Raw genomic sequence first — 19,541 nt, 5'->3', positions numbered from 1 at the left:
TAGGGGTGAGAGCAAGGCAAGTCTCTCGCTCATAACACATACATTTAAGCACTGGGTTCGTGAAGGAAGCATTAGGTTCTTGAAGGAAGACATGGATGAAGTAGAATGGGAGAATCCTGAGCTAAAGACAGATGTCGACTAAGAGTGTGTGCAACTCGAGGCTGGCTTTGACTCCCTTCTCTCCAAATAGTCTAGATTTGAGAGAAATGGGTAGTGATATTGGAAAACAGAAATCAGATTCACAAGATACCCTGGCCCTGGAGATTAGACATCGTCTTCGTAGCAGCAGAACAAGGAACCGGGACACAGAGCTGGTCCTTAGGTTCATCGGTTCCCTGACCCGGAACAGCAGCAGGTTTCTGCACTACGCCGGCAGCCCACGTGCTAGCAACATCGGCCACGTGGGGACCTGAGGAAACGCCTTCGCAAAGGTTTGTCCCCTCCGCTGTCCAGTAGAGAGGAAGGCCGAGAAAGAAAGCCGGAGGAAACGGTACCAGCTACAGCCCCAACTCACGCGTGTCAGGGACTGCGGGGGCGGGGCGGGGCGGGGCTTGGCTTAGACCTCTAGCGGTGAGGGCGGGGCCAGGAGCTAGAAAGGGTGGGCTCTGGAGGGCAGGTAGCGGCTTTATTTCTGCTAAGATACCTCGACTTGCTCCCTACAAGGGACTCCAGCCAGGAGGTCTCCTGACTCGCCATGGAGTCCACGCTGAGCGCGGGCATCATGATGGCCGAAGCACTACAGAACCGGCTTCCCGGGCTAGAGAATATGTGGCTCTGGGTCACCTTTCTGGGCGATCCCAAGAACCTCTTTCAGTTCTACTTCCCCGCGGCCTACTACGCCTCTCGCCGCCTGGGCATCTCCGTATTTTGGATCACCTTCATTGCTGAGTGGCTCAACCTCGTCTTCAAGTGGTGAGGCAGAGAAGCCTTCTGGCATCCTGGTCCCCTATCCCTTTGGGTCCCTGATCTCCCCCAAGAAGGTACCTCAAAAGCAATGTTACCTACTCTTATCCCTTTAGGCCCTAGTCTTCACCTTGGGTTTCTTTATATCTTGGCCACAGATATAACACTTCACTCATCCTTAACTGCCCTAATCAGAGAAACAACTTAAGGGGCGTGTTCAACTGTACAGTCTCCGCCTTAGACCTTCTGGTTTCCGTGACTCCAAATTTAGTTGTAGTTGGAAATCTGCATTTTAGCAATTATTGCTAGAAATTTAGGTAGCTGAAAATCTTTTTTTAGCTGAACATTTTATTCATCTATCCATTTGTTTGACATTAAGCTAGGTGCCAGTTTCATTAAGGTGTTGTCCCTAGTTGGGCTCAAGAGCATAGGCAATGCTTGAAGACTTACTAGAAATACAGAATCTAAGGCTCCAGGCCAGATCTACATTTTAACAAGGCCCCCTGGTTATAATGTGCCCAGTGAAGTTTAAAAGACACTAAATGTTAGTCACTAAAGGGGATCCTTACCCTCCCTGCAAGGAACATTTCCTCTCTTTCCCCAGTAGTTAGTATAGCTTTCTCATTCTAAGAAGCCAGGGGTCCCATATTACCCTTGGGAATTATCTGTGCCACAGTATTTTTTTGCTTGTTTGTTTTTCTGTCTTTCGGAGTTCAGAAGGGAGTGACTCCACACTGCTGTTGCCCAGGCCCCAGCCTTGAAGTAGGAAGCAAGGTTCATAAAGAGACACAGAATAGGCTAGAATGACACGCTGAAAAGCAGACTAGACGTCCCTCTCCTGCCCCGCCTCCTTTCTCCACAAGAGCTTGTAAACCTAAGAGCAGTTAGTTGTCTAATCATTTCCTCCGGGCCTAACGGCCCAGCCCCTCTCCTATACTCTGTGCTGTTTCCTTCCTAGGAGCCTGGATAAGCCCAGTGCTTAAATCCAAGTAACAAAGCCCCTAATTGTTCTCCTCCTCCTTCATTGAGAGAAAGTCTCACCATCCAACCCAGAATGGTGGTCCTCCTGCCTGTCTCCCCAGTGCTGAGGTGACAGGTGTACATTAGCATCTCTGACCCCATATATTCATTTTATAGCTTTGTGGTCAGTGCTCTGTTTCCTGCTCTCCCTTCTGGCCACAGTGGCCTCTTCTACGTGGGGTTTTCCAGAGGCTAGACAAGCACTTGCTAGGCCAGGGGAGCTGGATTATTTTTTTTCCCTTAGTCTTTCCTTTCTTAGGCTTCTCTGTACATGTCTTCCTCCTAGTTTCACACTCGAGAATCACCCTATATAATTCAGGAGTAGCTAATTCAGGCTGGAACCAGGAAACTGAGAGCAGGAACAGGGATAGGCAAAGAAGTCAGGGAACCAGGACTTGAGAAGAGCCAGCTGGGCAATGGGAGGGATAAGAGTGAGACCCGTGTCTCAAAGCACATGAATACCCCTACACAGTCTGCCTGCCTGTCTCTCTCTCTCTCTCTCTCTCTCTCTCTCTCTCTCTCCAACCTCTGGCCTCCATATCACTTTAAAAGGAAAAAATGTGTGCTTCTTTGCCTTCCAAAGATTTTAATCATGATAAAGTAATAGCTAGAATCAGAGTGCCCTCCAGATTCTGTCCATCCCCTCTATCCCCCCCAGCAGAGTATGTGTTATATGGTCTTGTATCTTGTCTCTTCCAGGTTTCTGTTTGGAGACAGGCCCTTTTGGTGGGTGCATGAATCCGGGTACTCCACCCAGACTCCAATCCAGATTCACCAGTTTCCTTCTTCTTGTGAGACTGGTCCAGGTAGGAAAGTTCCAACTTCCTCCCACCCCTGGTGTGGTTAAGGTCTCAGTAAACATTTCCATATACTCCAGCTAGGGTGGTCCAAGCAGGCCCAGCCTCTCAGTTCCTGGTCCAGCAAACAAACTCTGGGGAGATCAGGTTGAGTGACGTGGCTCGTGCTAGCTGTTCACCTCATAAAGTCAGAGACATGGCAAGGCAGGAGTTCGGGAGCAGTTGCCTTTATAGAAAGGCATCGGGCAAGAGGGAATGATTGGCTGGTACTGGGGAAAGCTGCCTTTACATGGGGGAAGGGAGGGAGATGTCTTGAGGGGGCACCGTAGGCTCCTGAGTTTCCTCTCTATTTTTTCACCATGAACTTCTGGATCTCCCGGCAGGCAGCCCCTCTGGCCACTGCATGATCACAGGTGCGGCTCTTTGGCCTGTAATGACGGCCATTTCTTCTCAGGTGGCCTCTCGGTCCCGCAGGTATGACCTTTGTGTTGTCCACCAGTAGAGCATTCCGGATTCCAAAATCTCCACAGCATGTTAGTTTGGGAGCTGGAGTTGTGATGACCTGGGGGTGTTGGCTCCAACTCTTAAGGGTTTGGATGCTGAAGACAGTCAAGCCATGGCGGACATCCCTTGAGCCACTTGTCTCTCTTCTTTCTAGCCCCTGGGTGAGGGTGATTCCTAGCCTGGCTTATTGCACCTTCCTATTGGCAGTCGGCCTCTCTCGGGTCTTCCTCTTAGCACATTTCCCGCACCAAGTGTTGGCTGGCCTTATAAGTGGTGAGCAACTGGGGCAAAGGGTTGGCCTGAGAGGGTGTCTTTGGCAATGGGGGGGACCAGTCTAGGAACTTCCCACCATTCCCAGCTTCTGTAGAGCCAACCTCAAGGTTCCCACCTCTGTCTTAGTTTCTTCTCCTGCTGAGATGAATTGCAGGTGAGGGGACGAGTCATTTCCCCAAACACCTTGAAACTGTTTTTGCCCCGTTCCCATAGGTGCTGTCCTTGGCTGGCTGATGAGCCCCCGGGTGCCCATGGAGCGGGAACTTAGCTTTTATGGGTTGACTGCCCTGGCCCTCATGCTGGGTGCCAGCCTCATGTATTGGACTCTCTTTACACTGGGCCTAGATCTTTCCTGGTAAGTCCTGCTTTGGAGTCTGAGCAGCCAGACCCTGTCCTGTCTCACCTGTATCTAGATGGTGGATCTCTGGTTGACTATAAAAGGACACATTAACTGTTTCTAGACAGGGATACGGGGTCATAATACATGGGAGCAGACCCCTTTGTGAGATGGCTACAAGCCAGTGGCTCTCTGGATTCCAGGCTCTCCTGGCAAAGACTCTTCTTCCTTGCAGGTCCATAAACCTGGCTTCCAAGTGGTGTGAACGGCCCGAGTGGGTGCACATGGACAGTCGGCCCTTTGCCTCACTGAGCCGCGACTCGGGATCTGCCCTGGGTCTGGGCATTGCCATCCACACTCCCTGTTATGCCCGGATACGGCGGGCACACCTAGGAAATGGCCAGAAAATAGCTTGCTTTATGCTGGCCATGGGGCTGCTGGTCTTCCTGGAATGGCTGGGCCACCCACCTCAGATCAGCCTCTTCTATATCTTCAACTTCCTCAAGTATACCCTCTGGCCATGCCTGGTCTTGGCCCTTGTGCCGTGGGTGGTGCATACATTGAGCGCCCAGGAAGCACCGCCCATTCGCTCCTCTTGATGTGTTTTGACTTGCTTGCCCCAAAGACAACACTCCTTGACCACCACACTCTAAGAGACAGCCCTTTTCCTGGGCTCTGGAGCTGGCCCGCTCACCTTAAACTTCATTTCTGTCTCATGCTTTGCAGTCTTAGCCCCCTTTAAAGAAGGACCTCTGTTTCCAGGAGGTGGAGCCTTTCCCCAGGTCCCCACAAAGCAAAAGCAACAGGGGGCCCAGTGGGGAGGGGGAGCTGGGTTCCTGACACTGACAAGCTGATCAGGAAGGACCCAATAAAGCCCTTGAAACTTCTGAATTCCTTTCTTGCCTGTGCTCACTCTCACCGACCTTGCCTCTATAACTACCAATGGAGCCCCCGCCCCATTCCTGTCTCTACAAAGACAAAAGTAAAAGGGGGCTGGAGACTCAGCTGGGACCTCCCCGCCCCTGCCAAGGCCACAGCAGACATCTTTTGAGATGTGGTAGTGATAGTTCAGTGGAACCCAGCCTTCCCCAGTAGGACAGAGATCTCCTGCCCTGGCTTCCAGCATCTCAGTCTGAATTCTAGTCCAAGGCTGAAGAAAAGGCAGCATTTGGGCTAGGAAAGGAATGAGAACTTTTACTCCCATTTGGGAACCCACAGAACAGACATTACTCCCAGAAGGCTCTGCCACAAACAAGTTTATTTACACAAGGATAAAACAGTGTGTTGGAATGCAAAATACTTAACTAAAATCCATGTCCAGGGAGACAAAGCAGGAGTGGGTTTACATGTGATAAGACCAGCCCACAGGGAGAGTGGGAGGCCTGCAGCCTCTGGCTCAGTGCAAGGAAGATGTAGACAGCACGCAAACACAGCAAACTAATAGTGGTGGGACTCCCCAGCTCCCTCAGCCATGCTCAGGCCCCCATCCGGACAGTATGTAAACAGATAGCTGAGCCCTGGGGATGTGGTATAGAGGAGGGAGAATTGTCCCCCGAGGAGCCATTTCCCATCTCTGGTTTCCTGCAGGCTAGACCACATTCACTGGAAGTCTGTGGGCTCCAGCCCCTGGACACAGGGCTACTCGAAAAGATGGACAGCTCCCAACAAGCTCCTGCCGAGAGCTGACACCCCCTACCTCTGGGGGGACAGGGGTGGCTTTAGACAGGGTTCTGGCCATGTCCATTCTAGAACTATGTATGTCCACCCTATCCATTCTCTTTCATGATCCCGGGTTTCAAAACAAAAAGGCTCCAGAAGGGAATTGAATCTTCATCCTTCTGCTTGCAGCAGGCTGATAGATGGAGAAAATCTGGTCCAGAGCATCAAAGGGGCTTGCATGAACTTGAAGCCCCCACATAGGCTCTACCTTCTCCCCTCCTTATGCAGGTCCAGCACAAGGCGAGGAGTTTAATAGAATAATGTGGAGAACCTGCCTGCATATGTGGGTCCTCCTGGCTCCTCCTAACCCAGCTGCATACCACCCTGTACCCTCTGAGCTCCTGCGGTACCTAGGAGTAAGAGAAAAGAAACCTGGCCATAAATCTAAGGCCCACATCCTGGGCACAAAGCTTCAGTGCTGAGGCCAGAGAGGAGAAGGATCTGCAGGATGGTGAGGGGGACAGAGAGGAAGGGGAAGTATGGGGTGGATGCCTACCTTCCCTCCACTCTACATCTTAAATAGTAGTAGATCATCCTGAGGGCGGAGAGGGGCAGATTTCAAATTAAGGGATTCCCCCAAAAGCCGGCCAAAGCCCAGGCACCCACTTACTGTTCCCGTCTCAGGCAGCTCCTGAAGCACTCCCTGGAGCACTGTCCACAGGGGAAAAGAAAAGAGTATGGGGACTTGGGTATGGGATACAACATGGGCAAAGTGGACGCTGCACCCAATGCTCCATAGAAGAAATGGATTTCTAAAGCTGAACCGTGGCCCATGTAGTGAGAGGAGGGCTGAAGCAACTTGGAAACATCAATGCTGAGAGACCCACACAGCACACGTTGTTGAATGTGTGACTTTTTGTTTTTAATAGAAAAAATAAACAAAATCACAATGATGAAGCCCAGAGGGGTGGGGGCCAGGGTGTCACAGGGCAGGCTCCTGCTCCATGGGCTCCTCTGCTGGCCTGTGGGGACAAACACAGGGAGAGCACTGAGTAGAGACCATTACCTTAGGCCAGGGCAGAGGGATGGGAGGTAAGATGCTTACCTGGGGCTGTGCTCCTGAGTGGCAGCAGCCTGGGCCTGCTCAGCCCCCACGGAAAGCAGGGCCATGGCGCTCACAGTCTCGGCCTCCTCTTTCTCACCTGTCTGAGCCTCCCGCAGCGAGCAGCCCAGACCAGCGGCAAACCTCTGTACACAGCTCCAGTGTTTGCCTGCGTTAAGACAGACAGACAGGTTCAGGGAGAGCAGACTGATCCAGATATAGCCCACTCCCATAAGCCCTGCCTGCCTCCTGGGCAGGTTGAGATATGAGCCCCTTTGTCTGTCCCCACGCACTCTGGATCTCGATGACTTTCTCTAGTGTGGCAACTGCATTGACACTGGGCTTCTGCTGCAAGACTGCTTCATCCAAGGGCTGCAGCTGTCAGAGAAAGAAGAGCAAGCTTAGAGTGGGATGAGGAGCAGTGCTTAGCTCCCCGGCTAGCCCCATTCTGCCCAACATTCCTGTGCTAGCAAGCACAAGCTTTGCGGGGAAGCCCTGGTCAGAAACCCTTCCCTGGCCAATTCTCTCAGACCTAGGCAAGCCTCCAAGAGCCCCTGGGGCCGCTTGCCTCAGGGATGTCCCTGCTGAACTATCAGTCCCCACTTGCTGTCCCATCTCTGTCTCCCACTCACCTCCACGCTGAGCAGAGCCGAGACACAGGCCTCAGAGGCATCACAGATGGCGGTCAAGTCGTGGCCTCCCTCCAGGGCCAGCACCACCCGGCCCCCTGCCAGTGTCATGAGCTGCCTGGTCAAGTGGCCAAAACCTTTGCACAGGTGTAAAAACAGAAGGATGATTGGTCAATTGAATCAAAGAGGAAAAAAAGAAGAAGAAACAAACATCAAGAAATGAGACAAACAGCACAAAATAAGACGGCAAAGTTAAGCCCAATACACCTACAACAGAAGTGCAATGTCGGTGAACTTAATGGAGAACAGGCTAACGTGGAATATGTCTAGATCCTCTAAGAGCATCTCGGGAAGGTCAAGGCCAGAGAGCTCCAGTGGAAGATACTTTCCACACACAGGGCTGGCAGAGGAGTGGGCAGAACTAGCAAGATGGCTTCAAGTCTTGCTCCCTGTAATGCTAACTTACTCCCTGACCCGTCTACCTCAGTGTTCCACACCCTCCCAGACCCCTAGTAGGCTTACATCTGGCGGTGACAGAATAGCCACCCAATGGAGACAGATGTCCTTCAACAGCATCAAACCCAGCGGAGACTAGGACGACGTCCGGTGAGAACTCATGGGCAATGGGCATCACCACTGTCCTGTAAAGGGATGGCCCAAGCTGATGCCAGCAGAGGCCAGGTGGAGCCTCGCCACGCTCTGTTCTCCATCGAGGCCATACCCCTCCACCGCCCCAACTGAGTGCCTGCTGCCCCTGCCAGCTCAAGGCCCCACCCCTCCTTTGGCCCTTCTCAGTCCCCACCTGAAGGCTGTCAGGTATTCCACATCTCCAATGGGGGGATCCACACCTCCTGTCCACGCCACATTTACGTTGTACCCCACGCCTGGCCCTCCACCAACCTGGCGATAAGGTAGGAGAGGTTGCTATCACTGCCTGGCAACCCCAGACAATGCCCCAACTCTTGCCTCCAGGGTCTCATCCCTCAGATGCCACAGGGACCAACACCATGAACAGATTACTGTGGTTTCCTGCCAGGTCCTAGCCTGTTACCTCCCCGAAGGACTCGAAAGGAGACCTGTACCTTTCGAGAGGAGACCTGTAAAGGAACTGTACCTCTTCAGGAGCCCCAGAGCCTGGAAAGAAGTTTCCATTGTCGTAGCGATGCAGAGAGATGTAGAGCACAGAGGGGTCATTGTAGAATGCTTGCTGGGTGCCATTGCCATGGTGAATGTCCTGTTGAGGAAAAGGGGCAGGTGCTTCGGGCAGCAGTCTAAGCTCTAATCCAAAGCTTAGCATGCCAGCTGTTCCCCACCCACCCTACCATTAGCTCTGAAGACAAGCCCACCAGTGGCTCCGGGGCTGGGACCCTGAGTCCAGGTCTACAGCCATGGGATGAATATGGTTTATCTCCCTGCAGAACCCATTCCACTGAAGTGCAAGGGAAACTCAGGCTGGTAAGAAATTTAACACAGGCAAATAAATTCTAAAGCAGGATCCAACATTTATATGAATTTCCTTTATTTCCAGACAGGATTGCACTAGGATTCTCCTGCCTCTGCCTCCTGAGCGCTGCGATTATAACCGTGCATCTGAATACACTAGTTTCTAAACTGAAATTGAATTTCAAAAAATTCTACCCTCGCTGACCAACTGCCTAGTGATCCCTGGTGCCCAGTGAGTGGTGTGTGTGCTTGTCCCACTGTGATGGCAGAAGGCTGAGGGGCACCCACAGCCTCAGGATCAGGGGAAGTGCGGCATCCCAGCTAAGTAACCCAAACAGAGTCTTCTCTAAGAGAAATGGATGACTACTTTGCACTGCTAGAGGTGGCTGTGAGCAGCACAGTGTCAGGTTCCTGGCACACAGCGGCCCCTATGGGAAGGGCAGGGAGGAAAATGGATTCTGGCAGTACTGGTAACATCTCCCCAATGCTCAAGGTAAGGAACCTTCTGGCTGTTGGAGGATGCTAGTGGGAGCATAGGGTAAATAAGGCTAAAAACTGCCTAACAGCTCACAGGGAGGAGCCACCCTACCGGAATAAAGGACCCTCCTGAGGACGGAGCAGGAAGGTTATCAATCTATGAGGCCAAGGACTGGGTCCTAGTGCCACCCAGAAGTGCAGTGGGCTGCCTGGAGGCGGGGCACTTCTGAAGGCCTTCGCGGCCACAGCTCTGCCCTTCTCTGCCCAGGCCTCCCAGCCCACTTGCCTACCCAGTCCACGATGAGAACCTTGCCCACGCTCAGCTTCTGCTGCAGGAGTTTAGCTGTGATGGCTACGGAGTTGAAGAAGCAGAATCCCCTGAGGGGTGTGGGGAGGAGAAGAGAGCAGGGGGTTCAGCTTGGGTGACGTGAGGTTGGCTTCAAGTAAAACACAGGAAGGGCCAATGGCAGAGGGCAAGGGTCGGGTCAGAATGGTACTCACATGGCTGTGGACTCCTCAGCATGATGTCCTGGGGGCCGAATGATAGCAAATCCATTCTGAAGTGCAAGCAGAAGGACAACAGTCAGGAGAGCCATGTGGCCAGGAACAGGGTAGACAGACTCAGGAGAGAAGCACAAGTCAGACAGTGGTGGGAAAATACACTTTTATAAATGCCAGCTGCAGCCCCAGGCAAACAGCTGTCTCTCCCCTGCAGATAAACACAAGAGTCTCAGGCATTAGTGCCTACTTTGTCCCTCGTGACCCTCACAGCAAGGCTGTCCCTGCAGCTTCTCCCCATCTTAGCACTTGAAATGTAAACGTTGGACAACGTCTCCTATATCCTTACCTTGAGCTCTCCTGCAGCCACCTTGAAGGCCAGCTCCACCAGGCAGCCCACTGCCATTCGCACGGCACTAGAGGAGTGCATCTCGTTCCACACAGTGTCACTGTCCACCTGCAGGGGCAGGAGATCGGGCTTCAGTGTGCCCTCTGCGGGGGGGAGGGGATGAACGGGAAGTGGGCACCAGAGAGCAGGCCAGCAGCCACGGGGATCGGGGAGGAAGGGGCCAAGCTGGGAAAGCCACCTGCCCACTCCCACATATCCAACTCACCCCAATGCCCCCACAAGGCAGCATGGCGTACATCTTCTGGCTGATGGGGCCTGCAGGGAAGAGAGACAGAAATGCTCTGAAAGGTGTCCCAGTTGCCAGTTAGCACGGACTGCATGGTCCATGCCAGCTTAGAGCCTCTAGTCCTGTTCCGGGGAGATGACCTATCTCTAGAAGAACCAGATACATAAATCACCTACCAACAACAGGTCCACCCTTATGCCTGATGCCCTACAGCATGTTCAATCTGTATCTATGGTAATGACACCCACTAGGACCACTTCCTACTCTGGCTTGGTGGTCTTTAGGACAGCGCTATCACACTCGGATTGAGGGCACATGCAGAATCGTGGCCTTCAGCTTACCAAGCAGCTTCTTGCTGTCCAGCTTCTGCCGGTTAAGGGGGCTGGTCCCATAGAGTAGGGTGTGGTACTCAGAGTGCACGGTCTGGATTTCATCCAGAGTGGCTTTACGACCCCGGATCCGCTGCCAGAGGAGGTCAAGAAAGGCCAGAGAATGTTGACAAGGCTCAACTCTCTAGACAACAGTCCAACGCTCACAGAGCCAACTTCCAGGAGAACTAAGGGATTTGGAGTAACTATGCCCTGGCCCTTGAGAGACTGCCCCATCCCCCTGGCCCCCCTCGCCCTGTCCTACTCCAGGACTCTTCCCCAGGTTAGCTGATGACCGTGAGAGAAGCAGACCACAAGGGATGGAACTGAGGAAGTCTCAGAGCTCACTGGAGGGCTAGGGTGAGGGAGGGGCTTTGCTGGGAGTGGACCACTCAGATGGCAGTCTGCTGAAGGCAGGGCGCTCCCTCACCTCACATTTGCTGAGCAGACCAGTTTCCTGCAGCCGGGACCAGATGCTCTGGATGCGGCCTGCGTGCTCTGGGTGGACATGTGTGTTTCCGCACATACACTGATGCTTCAGCATGAACGTGTCATAGACCACACCTGAGCCACAGACCCTTGTGTCAGCCAGAACTGTTTGAATCCTAACCCACACCCTTATCTCAGGCTACCCTAGCTATCTACCAACAGCCACCGATATACCCTTTTCTCTCCTGAAATTCCTCTCTTTAAACACAGCCTGCCTGCCACTGGCCCCAATCTCTGCCCTCTGCATCCCCTCTGCGGTTCCCAGGGTATGTTCCTCCTTCCCCCAACATGGTGGCCCATGCGCTGTTCCCCACTGGCGAGATAAAGTCATCCTCAGCTAGTCTGTGCCCTGTCAGAACCCAGCATATGGCAACCTCTTGGGCAAAAGCCTTCCAGATTCTACCGAGCCTACTGTCAACCTTACAAGGGGGGAAGGCGGACAGGAGGCTAGAAGAGGAAAAACTGAAAGAGACAGTGGATTCCACCCAAGGCTCCAGGACTTGTGGGAAGATGATGCAGAAGCAAATACCCTAGGTGGGGACTGGGGGTCACAGAGAAGACAGTGCTGCCCCAGGGAGTAAGGAACAAGGCTGCCCACCCTCCTGCCGGGAAAGAAGCAGCTGCTGCTCCCATGAATAGCTATGGTGCACAGGGAGAGGTCAAGACCCCCTTTTCCCTCCGTGCAGTTTTGGTAAGGATCTAGGAGAAGCAAGCACATCGTCTGGGGCAGGGGGTGGCTGTGACAACCGTTAGCCCAAGTAGGTGCACGGGCAAAGGATGGATGAGCAGTGTTAGGGCTTGCCTGTGGTGAAGAGGTGCTTCACCACAGTGGGTTGGTCTGTGGGGCTCTTCATGCTCCCAGGAGCAGCAGGTGAGGACTGGGTGCGGCCCAGGGCCTGATGAGGCACAGTGGCCAGGCTGAGGGGTGCCTGGTACACCTGGAGGGGCTGTAACTGCTGGGCATCTGCGAACAACTGAAAAGGAGTAGGAAGAGGCCTGTGTAAGGCTCAGCCTGGATGGGACTGAGTACAGGGCCCTTTCAGCCTCCAGAGGGCCCCCAAGTCTCCTCCTTCCACCACTTCCTCCCACCTACTCCCTCCAGGGACAGGAGATGCTCCAGGCTTGCCATCTCCTACGACAGGGAAGATGGGGGATGTGATGAGTCACCCCAAATAGTAGCATTGAGGTAAGCGGCTGTGAGGGGCGGGGGTGGGAGGGGGCGGGATGAGTCAGGCCTGAGGGCTTGGGGCTGTGTCCGCAATGAATGGAGCGCACGAGGCTCAAGGCACACTGTAGTAACAGTGGGGGCGTGTGTGTGTGTGTGTGTGTGTGTGTGTGTGTGTGTGTGTGTGTGTGTATACACATGCACGCAGAGACCAACGCACAACCAGCAACGCAGGCAGAAATGCAGATACACACAGACCATGTGCATGCACACACACACAAGCACAGTCACTCAGTTAAAAGACAAGGGCAGTCACCAAGAGAGACTGACAGGCAGGCACAACTCAGAGACCACACAGGAGCCCCTTCCCACTCCCTCCTGGTCTCTCTGCCCTCTTTTCCTTAGAAAGCTGCTCAAGGCCTGGCAACTACACCACTGGGAACCAACAATCAGGAGTGGAAATCAGAGAGTGAGGAAAGACGGTAGGTGGGAGGTACCTTTCTGTAATCAGCACTGGACTCCTCTAAGTCCGGGCCCTCATCAGGACCACTCTCTCCATCCTCATCCTTGACCTGAATGCAGTCCTCCTCTTCTTCCTCCTCATCCTCCTCCTCTTCTAGGTCTTCCTGGGTGCTCTCACTCTCTGTAGAGCCTTCTCGGGGCATGGTCAGGGCCCCCTCCCCCAGCAAGGCCTCCTGCTGCTGTTCTGTCAGCTCCTCTTCTGTCTCCTCGGGGTGGGTGGTGGGCTGCCTTGACAGCTCCCCAGTTTTGGTAAGGATCTGAGAGAAGAAAGCATGTCATCGTCTGGGGATGGGAGTGGCTATGGTAACCTTTAGCCCAAGTAGGTCTACTGCCCTTCTCTCCCTCTCCCAGTCAGGCACCTGTCCACACAATTCTGTGTGAAGTGAAAACCTTGAAGCACCTTGCTCCCCAGGCTCAGTCCCCACGTGTCTTGCCAGCCTGGGTCACTCCTGGGTAGCCCGGGACGTTGCCTCCCTGCATGTACCTTGCCCAGCTGCATCTGCTGCTGCTTCTGCTTCTCGAGGAACTGCTGGTGCTGCTGCTGCATGACCAGCTGCTGCAGGGCCTGGGGACTCTGCGGCAGTGGGGAGGACTGAGTGCGGCTCAGAGGTCGGTGCCTCGGGAGCTTGCCCACCGTCCTCATGCTGGTGGCCACACGTTCACCCGTCACCAATGGGGACTGCCCATGGAGTGGCACTACGGAGGCAGAGAAGGGGAGTAAGCACTGTTTGGGGGGGCACCCTGTCCCCGAGGCTGAGCCCCATTCTCTCTCCTCCTTATAACCTTAGCAGTGAGCTCAGAGCCACTGGTACCAGCAAGCCATCCTAGGGTCACCTTCCTATCCCTTTGGTTTGCCAGAGTGCACAGGTAGTCCTGGGCTCACCACACACGGGAACAATGACTACTCTCTCCAACTGCAACAAGATGTCCCTGTCAATAGACTTCGCAGCTCCTACAAGGCTGAGAAGTTCTAGGCCAAGAAACCGCTAAGCACATTGGCAGATACTGAGGGCTGACTGCCTAACGCTGTCCAACGTTAATGCCATGGACCATATGTGGCTGAGCCCTGGAAGCATGGCCTGAATTGACATGTGCTACCTCTATGAAACACACATGGGATTCCGGGGTTTATCATGAAACAAAAAACAGAAATGAGAATAGTATTCTAGATAGAAGTTAAATATATATTATCAGATTAATTCCACTCATTTCTTTAAAAAAAAAAAATGTGACTGGGCCAAGTGGCACCCACCTTTAAACCCAGCAAAGTGCAGGTAGATCTCTGAGTTAGAGGCTAGCTTGGTCTATGCAGTGAGTTTGAGGCCTGCCAGGGCTATAGAATGAGGTTGCATCTCAAAAAAAAAAAAAAAAAAGAAAAGAAAATAGTGTGTATATGACGTACATGTGTGTACATATGTGTTCATGTGTGTGGGTGCAGCCAGTCATGTGGAAGTCAGAGGACAGCCTATCATGACAGTCCTTGCTTTCCATCTTGTTTAAGCCAGCATGTCTTACTGTTTACTGTCATGTGCATCAGACCAACTGGCCTGGGAGCTTCCGAGGATTCTCCTATCTCTCCTCCGCCTCACCGTGGGAGTCCTAGGAATACAAACTTGTGCGGCTGTGTCTGGCTTTACGTGAGCACTGGGGAGCTGAACTCAGGTCCCCTCAACTGGTATAGCAATCACTTGACCCAGTGAGCTGCCTTCTAAGCCCTCTATAAAATGTCACAGGTATGGTTTGTAGCTGGGTGCCGGTCTGTAATCCCAGCCTGGATTACTGGAGGCTGCGGGGAAGGGAATAGCCATGAGTTTGAGGCCAACCTGGGCTACACAGTGAGACAACGATTCAAAACAAAGCAAAACAAAAACCTAACTAAATAAACAAAGTATGGTCTGGCCAGCTCTGCTCTGGGATATGAATGAACTCGGTAACAGTGGCAAGTTCTGTCCACTGCCTGGCATACCAAACATTGGTACCTGATGCTCTCAGAATGTGGAAGAAATCACTGATATGGCTGATGGTTGTGGCAGAGCTGAACAGTATCCCTGGCTCCTTTTCCCTAAGAGATAGGCCTGACTTGAGACCCCAGGAGAGCCAAACACTGCCTCCCAGGCACACTGTTCAGCTACTCACCTGCTATGAGTGTGCTCTGTTGCCGGGCCTGCTCCAGAAGCAGAACATGCTGCAGCAGGGAAGCGTGCCCATGGGGGCTCGTGTCGCCCTCCAATGCCACTCCCAGCAGGCAGCCAGGGATGGACGATGTGCTCAAGAACTTGCCGGTCAGTGTGCCGCCCTGCCGCAGGGACTGAAGGGCCTGCCTCTCAGCCTCCTGCTGTGTCGACAGCTTCGGGGAGGCCTGGTGAAGTTGGAGGGTGATTACAGATAAGGCACAGACTGATACTGCCCCTGTCCTGCTAACTCCAAGGAGCATCCCTCAGGTACTCTCTGCCCTCCCACCAGATCACGTCACACCATCTCAGCTCCCTTAGGGCCCGGGGAAGGTCAGCGTCCTAGCTGGGATGCGTGCCCTGTACTTACGGTGAGGTGTGAGTTGGTAACAGTGACAGTGGCCTGCAGCCCTAGGGAGATGTTGGGCAGAGAAGGAGACGTGTAGAGGCTGAACTGATTTGGGGAACTGTCCAGAGGGAGGGCCCGGTGCTGGGGAAGCATCTAGAGGAGCAGTTGGGAGAGAAGAACATGAAAAGAGGGATAACCAAAAAGGGCCACCTACACCAAGGCCAAGGACTCTGATTGGTCTCTCACTCCCTGGACCCAAGCCCCAAGTGGAGGTGACAGAGATCAGAGCCCTTCAGGAGCCCGTGGGACAAATCTCTTTTCAAGGCAACACATCCAGGTAAGAACCCTCCAGATGTACACAGAGGCATTGTGGCTCAGCGCTCAGCTAGACCAGAAAGAGCCAAATTCTTCCTTCTAAAGGAAAGCAAGCACTTCTGTGCCCCCTACCCCACCCCCGGGCCTCGGTCAGTCCTGTACCTCAGTGGGGATGTTGGGGACTGAGCCAGTAAAGCCGTTCTCAGCGATGGTGCTGTGGGAACTGTTGGGAGAGCTGGGGCCAGAGCCGGGCGCACTGTTACACACGGACGACACTACAGGAGAAGTGGCTGTCACCTGGGCCTGCTTTGAGCCACCCCTCCTCCCAGACCTTCACCATGAGGACAGGAGAGAAGATCTTACCCCCAGGCCCTGTGCCTGTGATCTCAACTGCTCTCTTCTTAAAAGTACTAATAACGGTGCCATCCTTTCGACGCAGGAGGGGACTGCTTCTCCTCTCCGCTACCTTCTGTTTTAGCCTCGAACGTACTTTTAAGTTGGGTTCCGAGGCTGAAGAGAGAGTAGCTGGGCTCAGGATTCATCTACACAGAAACCTGAAGCCCAGCCCAGCCCGGTCCAGGGCAACTCTGAGTAGCAGCAGTACTGCCTTTTGCACATGCTCACCTAGAAGCCACATTCCTGGGAGCCAGGACTCACGTACCCGTTTTACGGAGGGGAAAGTCATCACGGCTGTCATAGGGCCCAAGCAAAGGCAATTTGTAGGAGGGAGGCGTCCCAGGAGGGCCGCTCTGGGGAGGGGAACTCTGGTCCAAAGAAGCATGGTGGGCTCCCCTGGGGATGGGATGGAAGCAGGTCTAGGTTACTACCCACCCGACCTGCCACCTGATAACTAGTTGTTTGGCTTGGGAGATTTTTGTTTGACAGATAGATAGATAGATAGATAGATAGATAGATAGATAGATTTTTTTTTGAAACAGGGTCTCAACTAACCCAGGCTGGCCTCAAACTTGCTATTACACTTAACCCCCTATCTATTCTGCCTCTACCTCCTGAGTTCTATAACTACAGACATATGCTACCACACCCAGCATAGCAAAGTAGAGCTATGGAAAGACCAAATTGGGGGGGGGGGGCTACATCCACCCCACCCCTCATGGAGCTGAGGTTGTGCATTACGGAGAGAAAAAAAAAATGGACCCTGGGAAGGGGAAGAAGAGAAATGGAATGGGGAGTTCCCTTCCTAGAACAGACTGCAGAACTATGGTTGCAAGGCAGGGTTCCCCAAACTGTCTCTATAACCAGGTAGCCCCTGAGCAGGACCCTTCTGTTCACCCTTGTTCCCCAGAGCCATTACCAGCATTTGGGATGCTGTGGGAGGGAATGGTTGAGGCCGCCTGGCGTGGGCTCCTTTGACTTGGACAACAGGAATTCCTGGAGCCTCAGCTTTACCTCGGTGCTGGCGATGGCACCTACGGGGACAGGGCGCAGCTGAGCTGGGTGCCTGGAGCCAGGTGGGGCTTCGCTGCGGGGCGGGGCTGCGGGGCGGGGCGGGGCGGGGCGGGGCTGCGGGGCGGGGCGGGGCGGGGCTGCGCTGCGGTGGGGTCGAGGGGCCGCCCACTGGCCTTACTCTCTTTGCTCTTCTCCTTGTTGCGTAGAATGAGCAGCTGCTGCTCCAGCCGCTGTTTCTCTAGCTCCTCTTGCCGCTGCTGCTCACGCTGCCGCTGCTGCTCCAGCTCCTGCTGCCTCTTAGCCGCTAGCATCTCCTGCTGCTGCTGCGGTGATGCAGGAGGGCAGAGGCATCGGTGAGCCAGGCCCAGGCAAGATTGTGCCTCTTGTGGCTTCCTGAGCCCCCTTTGCTCACCTTGAGGTGCTTCTGCAGCTGGACTTCGTGCTGCCGCGTCAGGTGGTCATGCTGCTTCTGAAACTCGGCAAACAGGAGCTGCTTCTGAAGCTGCTGCTGCTGCTTCAGCACCAGGAGCTCTTGCTGCAGCTGCTGCTCCCGTAGAGCGGGGTCCATGGGGCCTGCCAGAGCCCCCCGAAGCTCCACGGGGCTGGGGCTACCTCCACCTCCACCCCCCATGGAGCTGGGCATGGCTCCAGGCAGCACCGGCTTCACCTCCACTGTGGGCACAAAACACACAAGGGTCAGTGGGTGCAGCCTCAGTCTGCTCTAGGTCATGACAGCCTGGTCCCAAGAGACTACCAGACAGTTCCACTAGACCCTGAGTGACATCAGTCTCTGCACCCATGGAGTCTGTGTCCCGCTTTCTTTAATCAAAGCTGAAGCCATGAACTTCAATAAGAAACTATGCAACGGGGCTGCAGGCAGGGCCAGTCCAGCATGCACAAGGCCTTGGGTTCGAGGGGGAAAAAAACCATATGTTTGCATGAGTGTGAGGAGTGTCTGCTGATGCGTGTCTGGATTCAACACTGGATGCTGTCACTGACAGTCAATAATAGGCATTTTGTATGCAAGGCCCACTCGTTAAACTGCACAGTAACACACCAGTTTGATCCTATTATGACCCATTTCACAGATAAGGAAACTGAGGTGGAGAGAGTTTTGAGTAACTTGACCAGACACAGCCAGGTGACTGAAGAACTACGGTATGAATCTAATACACTTTCACTTGCTGTCCCCTGCCTTGTCCCCATCTAAGAGAGAAACAGAGATCGGATCTGTGGGGACCTTCCAGACAGCTTCTCCTCTGTGGATCTCTCAATCTCATCCCAGCCAGGGCAAAAGAGGCATGTTGGGAATGGGGGAAACGGGACAGGCATGAGGGGTGAGATGGGAACAGGAGGCCTCAGGGAAAAGGGGTGCAGGGCTGCACCAAGCCAGGGACAAGATGGGACTGGAAGTCAGCCTGGCTTCCTCTGGTGGATCATCTCCTTTCAACAGTTTTATTGTAATTACCCTGAAAATGCCGCTATATATAGAGTAAGCCAAACAGCAGCTGTGTTAGGGGGAGGGGGAAGAGAATGGGCGTGCAGGGAGGAGGTGGGAGGAGGAGACAGGAAAGGAAAGGGAATCAGACAGGAAGAAGAGTGATGGGGGGGCATAGCGGGGGGCCTGGAGCTGTGGCAAGGACCTCGGTCTCCAACCAGCTGAGCACCCCCGAAAAGAGAAACGTGGTAGAGGGTGGTTCTGAGGTCCACATGGCTGTAGAACGGGAAAGGTTCCAACTGGCTTATGGGAAGGTTGGGTCTTGACCTGTTGATCTCCGTGCACTGTCCTCTGGCCACTGAATGTCATTCCACATCACTGCCCAATAGTTGCCAGGGCAACCAGGCAAACACCATACCAGCAGGGAGCCCCAAGCCCAACCCACACCCCACAAAGCCACCCACCCCGCTAACAGGAAGGGGAAGGCAGGAGGGGAAGGCAGGATACCACTGCCTGGGAAGGAGGAAGCGAGACCGGCTGTACCAGCTCATCTTCTTTCTTCTCCGATTCTCCAAAGAAAAATCCTAACTCTAGCCCTGGGAAGCTACACAGGGATGGGAAGATGTTCCCCCAGCAAAGTGGTCCATGCATCCCAGGCAGTGAGAAGACAGAACCCTGATGTCCTGATCATTGCCAATGCTCAGGGCTCTTCCTACCCCCACTCCACTCCACCTGACCATGCATCAAGAGTGGGAAGAGTGCGTAATGGTAGGGACTAAAGAAGACCCAGATAGCCCCGTCCCATTAAATGAGTTCTCAGAGAAAACAGCACTGAAGAGCACCACCAGGCATGGGACAAGCCACACCATCTTTATGCCTAATATGCCTGGGAGAGCCACTAAAGGTGTGTGTGTGTGTGTGTGTGTGTGTGTGTAGCCTAAGCAAGATGTCTCTCAGTACCCACTCCTCCCCCAGCACAAGCTGAGCACATTCCTCTGTGGTTTCTCTGTCAGCCACACTGACGACTCTGTGGCCAC

General features: G+C 53.8%; 2 protein-coding genes across 11 annotated transcripts in view; one reads left to right on the top strand and one right to left on the bottom strand.

Annotated features, from left to right (window-relative positions):
• The first annotated feature begins 403 nt into the window (after positions 1 to 403).
• On the top strand, positions 404 to 4,725 carry G6pc3 (glucose-6-phosphatase catalytic subunit 3). Its single transcript, XM_034504239.2, has 7 exons — positions 404 to 490; positions 664 to 912; positions 2,623 to 2,729; positions 3,104 to 3,194; positions 3,379 to 3,497; positions 3,711 to 3,852; positions 4,070 to 4,725. The coding sequence occupies exons 2-7, from the start codon at positions 695 to 697 to the stop codon at positions 4,431 to 4,433; spliced, it is 1,041 nt and encodes a 346-aa protein (XP_034360130.1). The 5' UTR covers positions 404 to 490; positions 664 to 694; the 3' UTR covers positions 4,434 to 4,725.
• A 1,665-nt stretch (positions 4,726 to 6,390) lies between these two features.
• Hdac5 (histone deacetylase 5) overlaps positions 6,391 to 19,541 on the bottom strand; it is a 34,559-nt gene continuing 21,408 nt past the window's right edge. For all 10 annotated transcript variants that reach the window (XM_076935730.1, XM_034504618.2, XM_076935731.1 and 7 more), the window contains 24 exons: positions 17,479 to 17,738; positions 17,245 to 17,389; positions 16,972 to 17,086; positions 16,318 to 16,448; positions 16,020 to 16,166; positions 15,819 to 15,931; positions 15,363 to 15,494; positions 14,958 to 15,180; positions 13,306 to 13,517; positions 12,797 to 13,078; positions 11,937 to 12,108; positions 11,076 to 11,209; positions 10,619 to 10,739; positions 10,257 to 10,306; positions 9,992 to 10,099; positions 9,646 to 9,701; positions 9,435 to 9,522; positions 8,339 to 8,458; positions 8,027 to 8,124; positions 7,747 to 7,865; positions 7,228 to 7,361; positions 6,889 to 6,973; positions 6,599 to 6,764; positions 6,391 to 6,515 (listed from right to left, as the gene is read on the bottom strand). In XM_076935730.1, the coding sequence (XP_076791845.1) occupies positions 6,476 to 6,515; positions 6,599 to 6,764; positions 6,889 to 6,973; positions 7,228 to 7,361; positions 7,747 to 7,865; positions 8,027 to 8,124; positions 8,339 to 8,458; positions 9,435 to 9,522; positions 9,646 to 9,701; positions 9,992 to 10,099; positions 10,257 to 10,306; positions 10,619 to 10,739; positions 11,076 to 11,209; positions 11,937 to 12,108; positions 12,797 to 13,078; positions 13,306 to 13,517; positions 14,958 to 15,180; positions 15,363 to 15,494; positions 15,819 to 15,931; positions 16,020 to 16,166; positions 16,318 to 16,448; positions 16,972 to 17,086; positions 17,245 to 17,389; positions 17,479 to 17,738 (3,251 nt within the window). In that variant the 3' untranslated portion in view covers positions 6,391 to 6,475. The remainder of the gene's footprint in view (positions 6,516 to 6,598; positions 6,765 to 6,888; positions 6,974 to 7,227; positions 7,362 to 7,746; positions 7,866 to 8,026; positions 8,125 to 8,338; positions 8,459 to 9,434; positions 9,523 to 9,645; positions 9,702 to 9,991; positions 10,100 to 10,256; positions 10,307 to 10,618; positions 10,740 to 11,075; positions 11,210 to 11,936; positions 12,109 to 12,796; positions 13,079 to 13,305; positions 13,518 to 14,957; positions 15,181 to 15,362; positions 15,495 to 15,818; positions 15,932 to 16,019; positions 16,167 to 16,317; positions 16,449 to 16,971; positions 17,087 to 17,244; positions 17,390 to 17,478; positions 17,739 to 19,541) is intronic.

Source organism: Arvicanthis niloticus, chromosome 6 (assembly GCF_011762505.2).
Source record: "Arvicanthis niloticus isolate mArvNil1 chromosome 6, mArvNil1.pat.X, whole genome shotgun sequence".
Classification (NCBI taxonomy): Eukaryota; Metazoa; Chordata; class Mammalia; order Rodentia; family Muridae; genus Arvicanthis; species Arvicanthis niloticus.
Note: the sequence above shows the minus strand (reverse complement) of the source record. Positions and strands in the feature narration are given on the sequence as shown.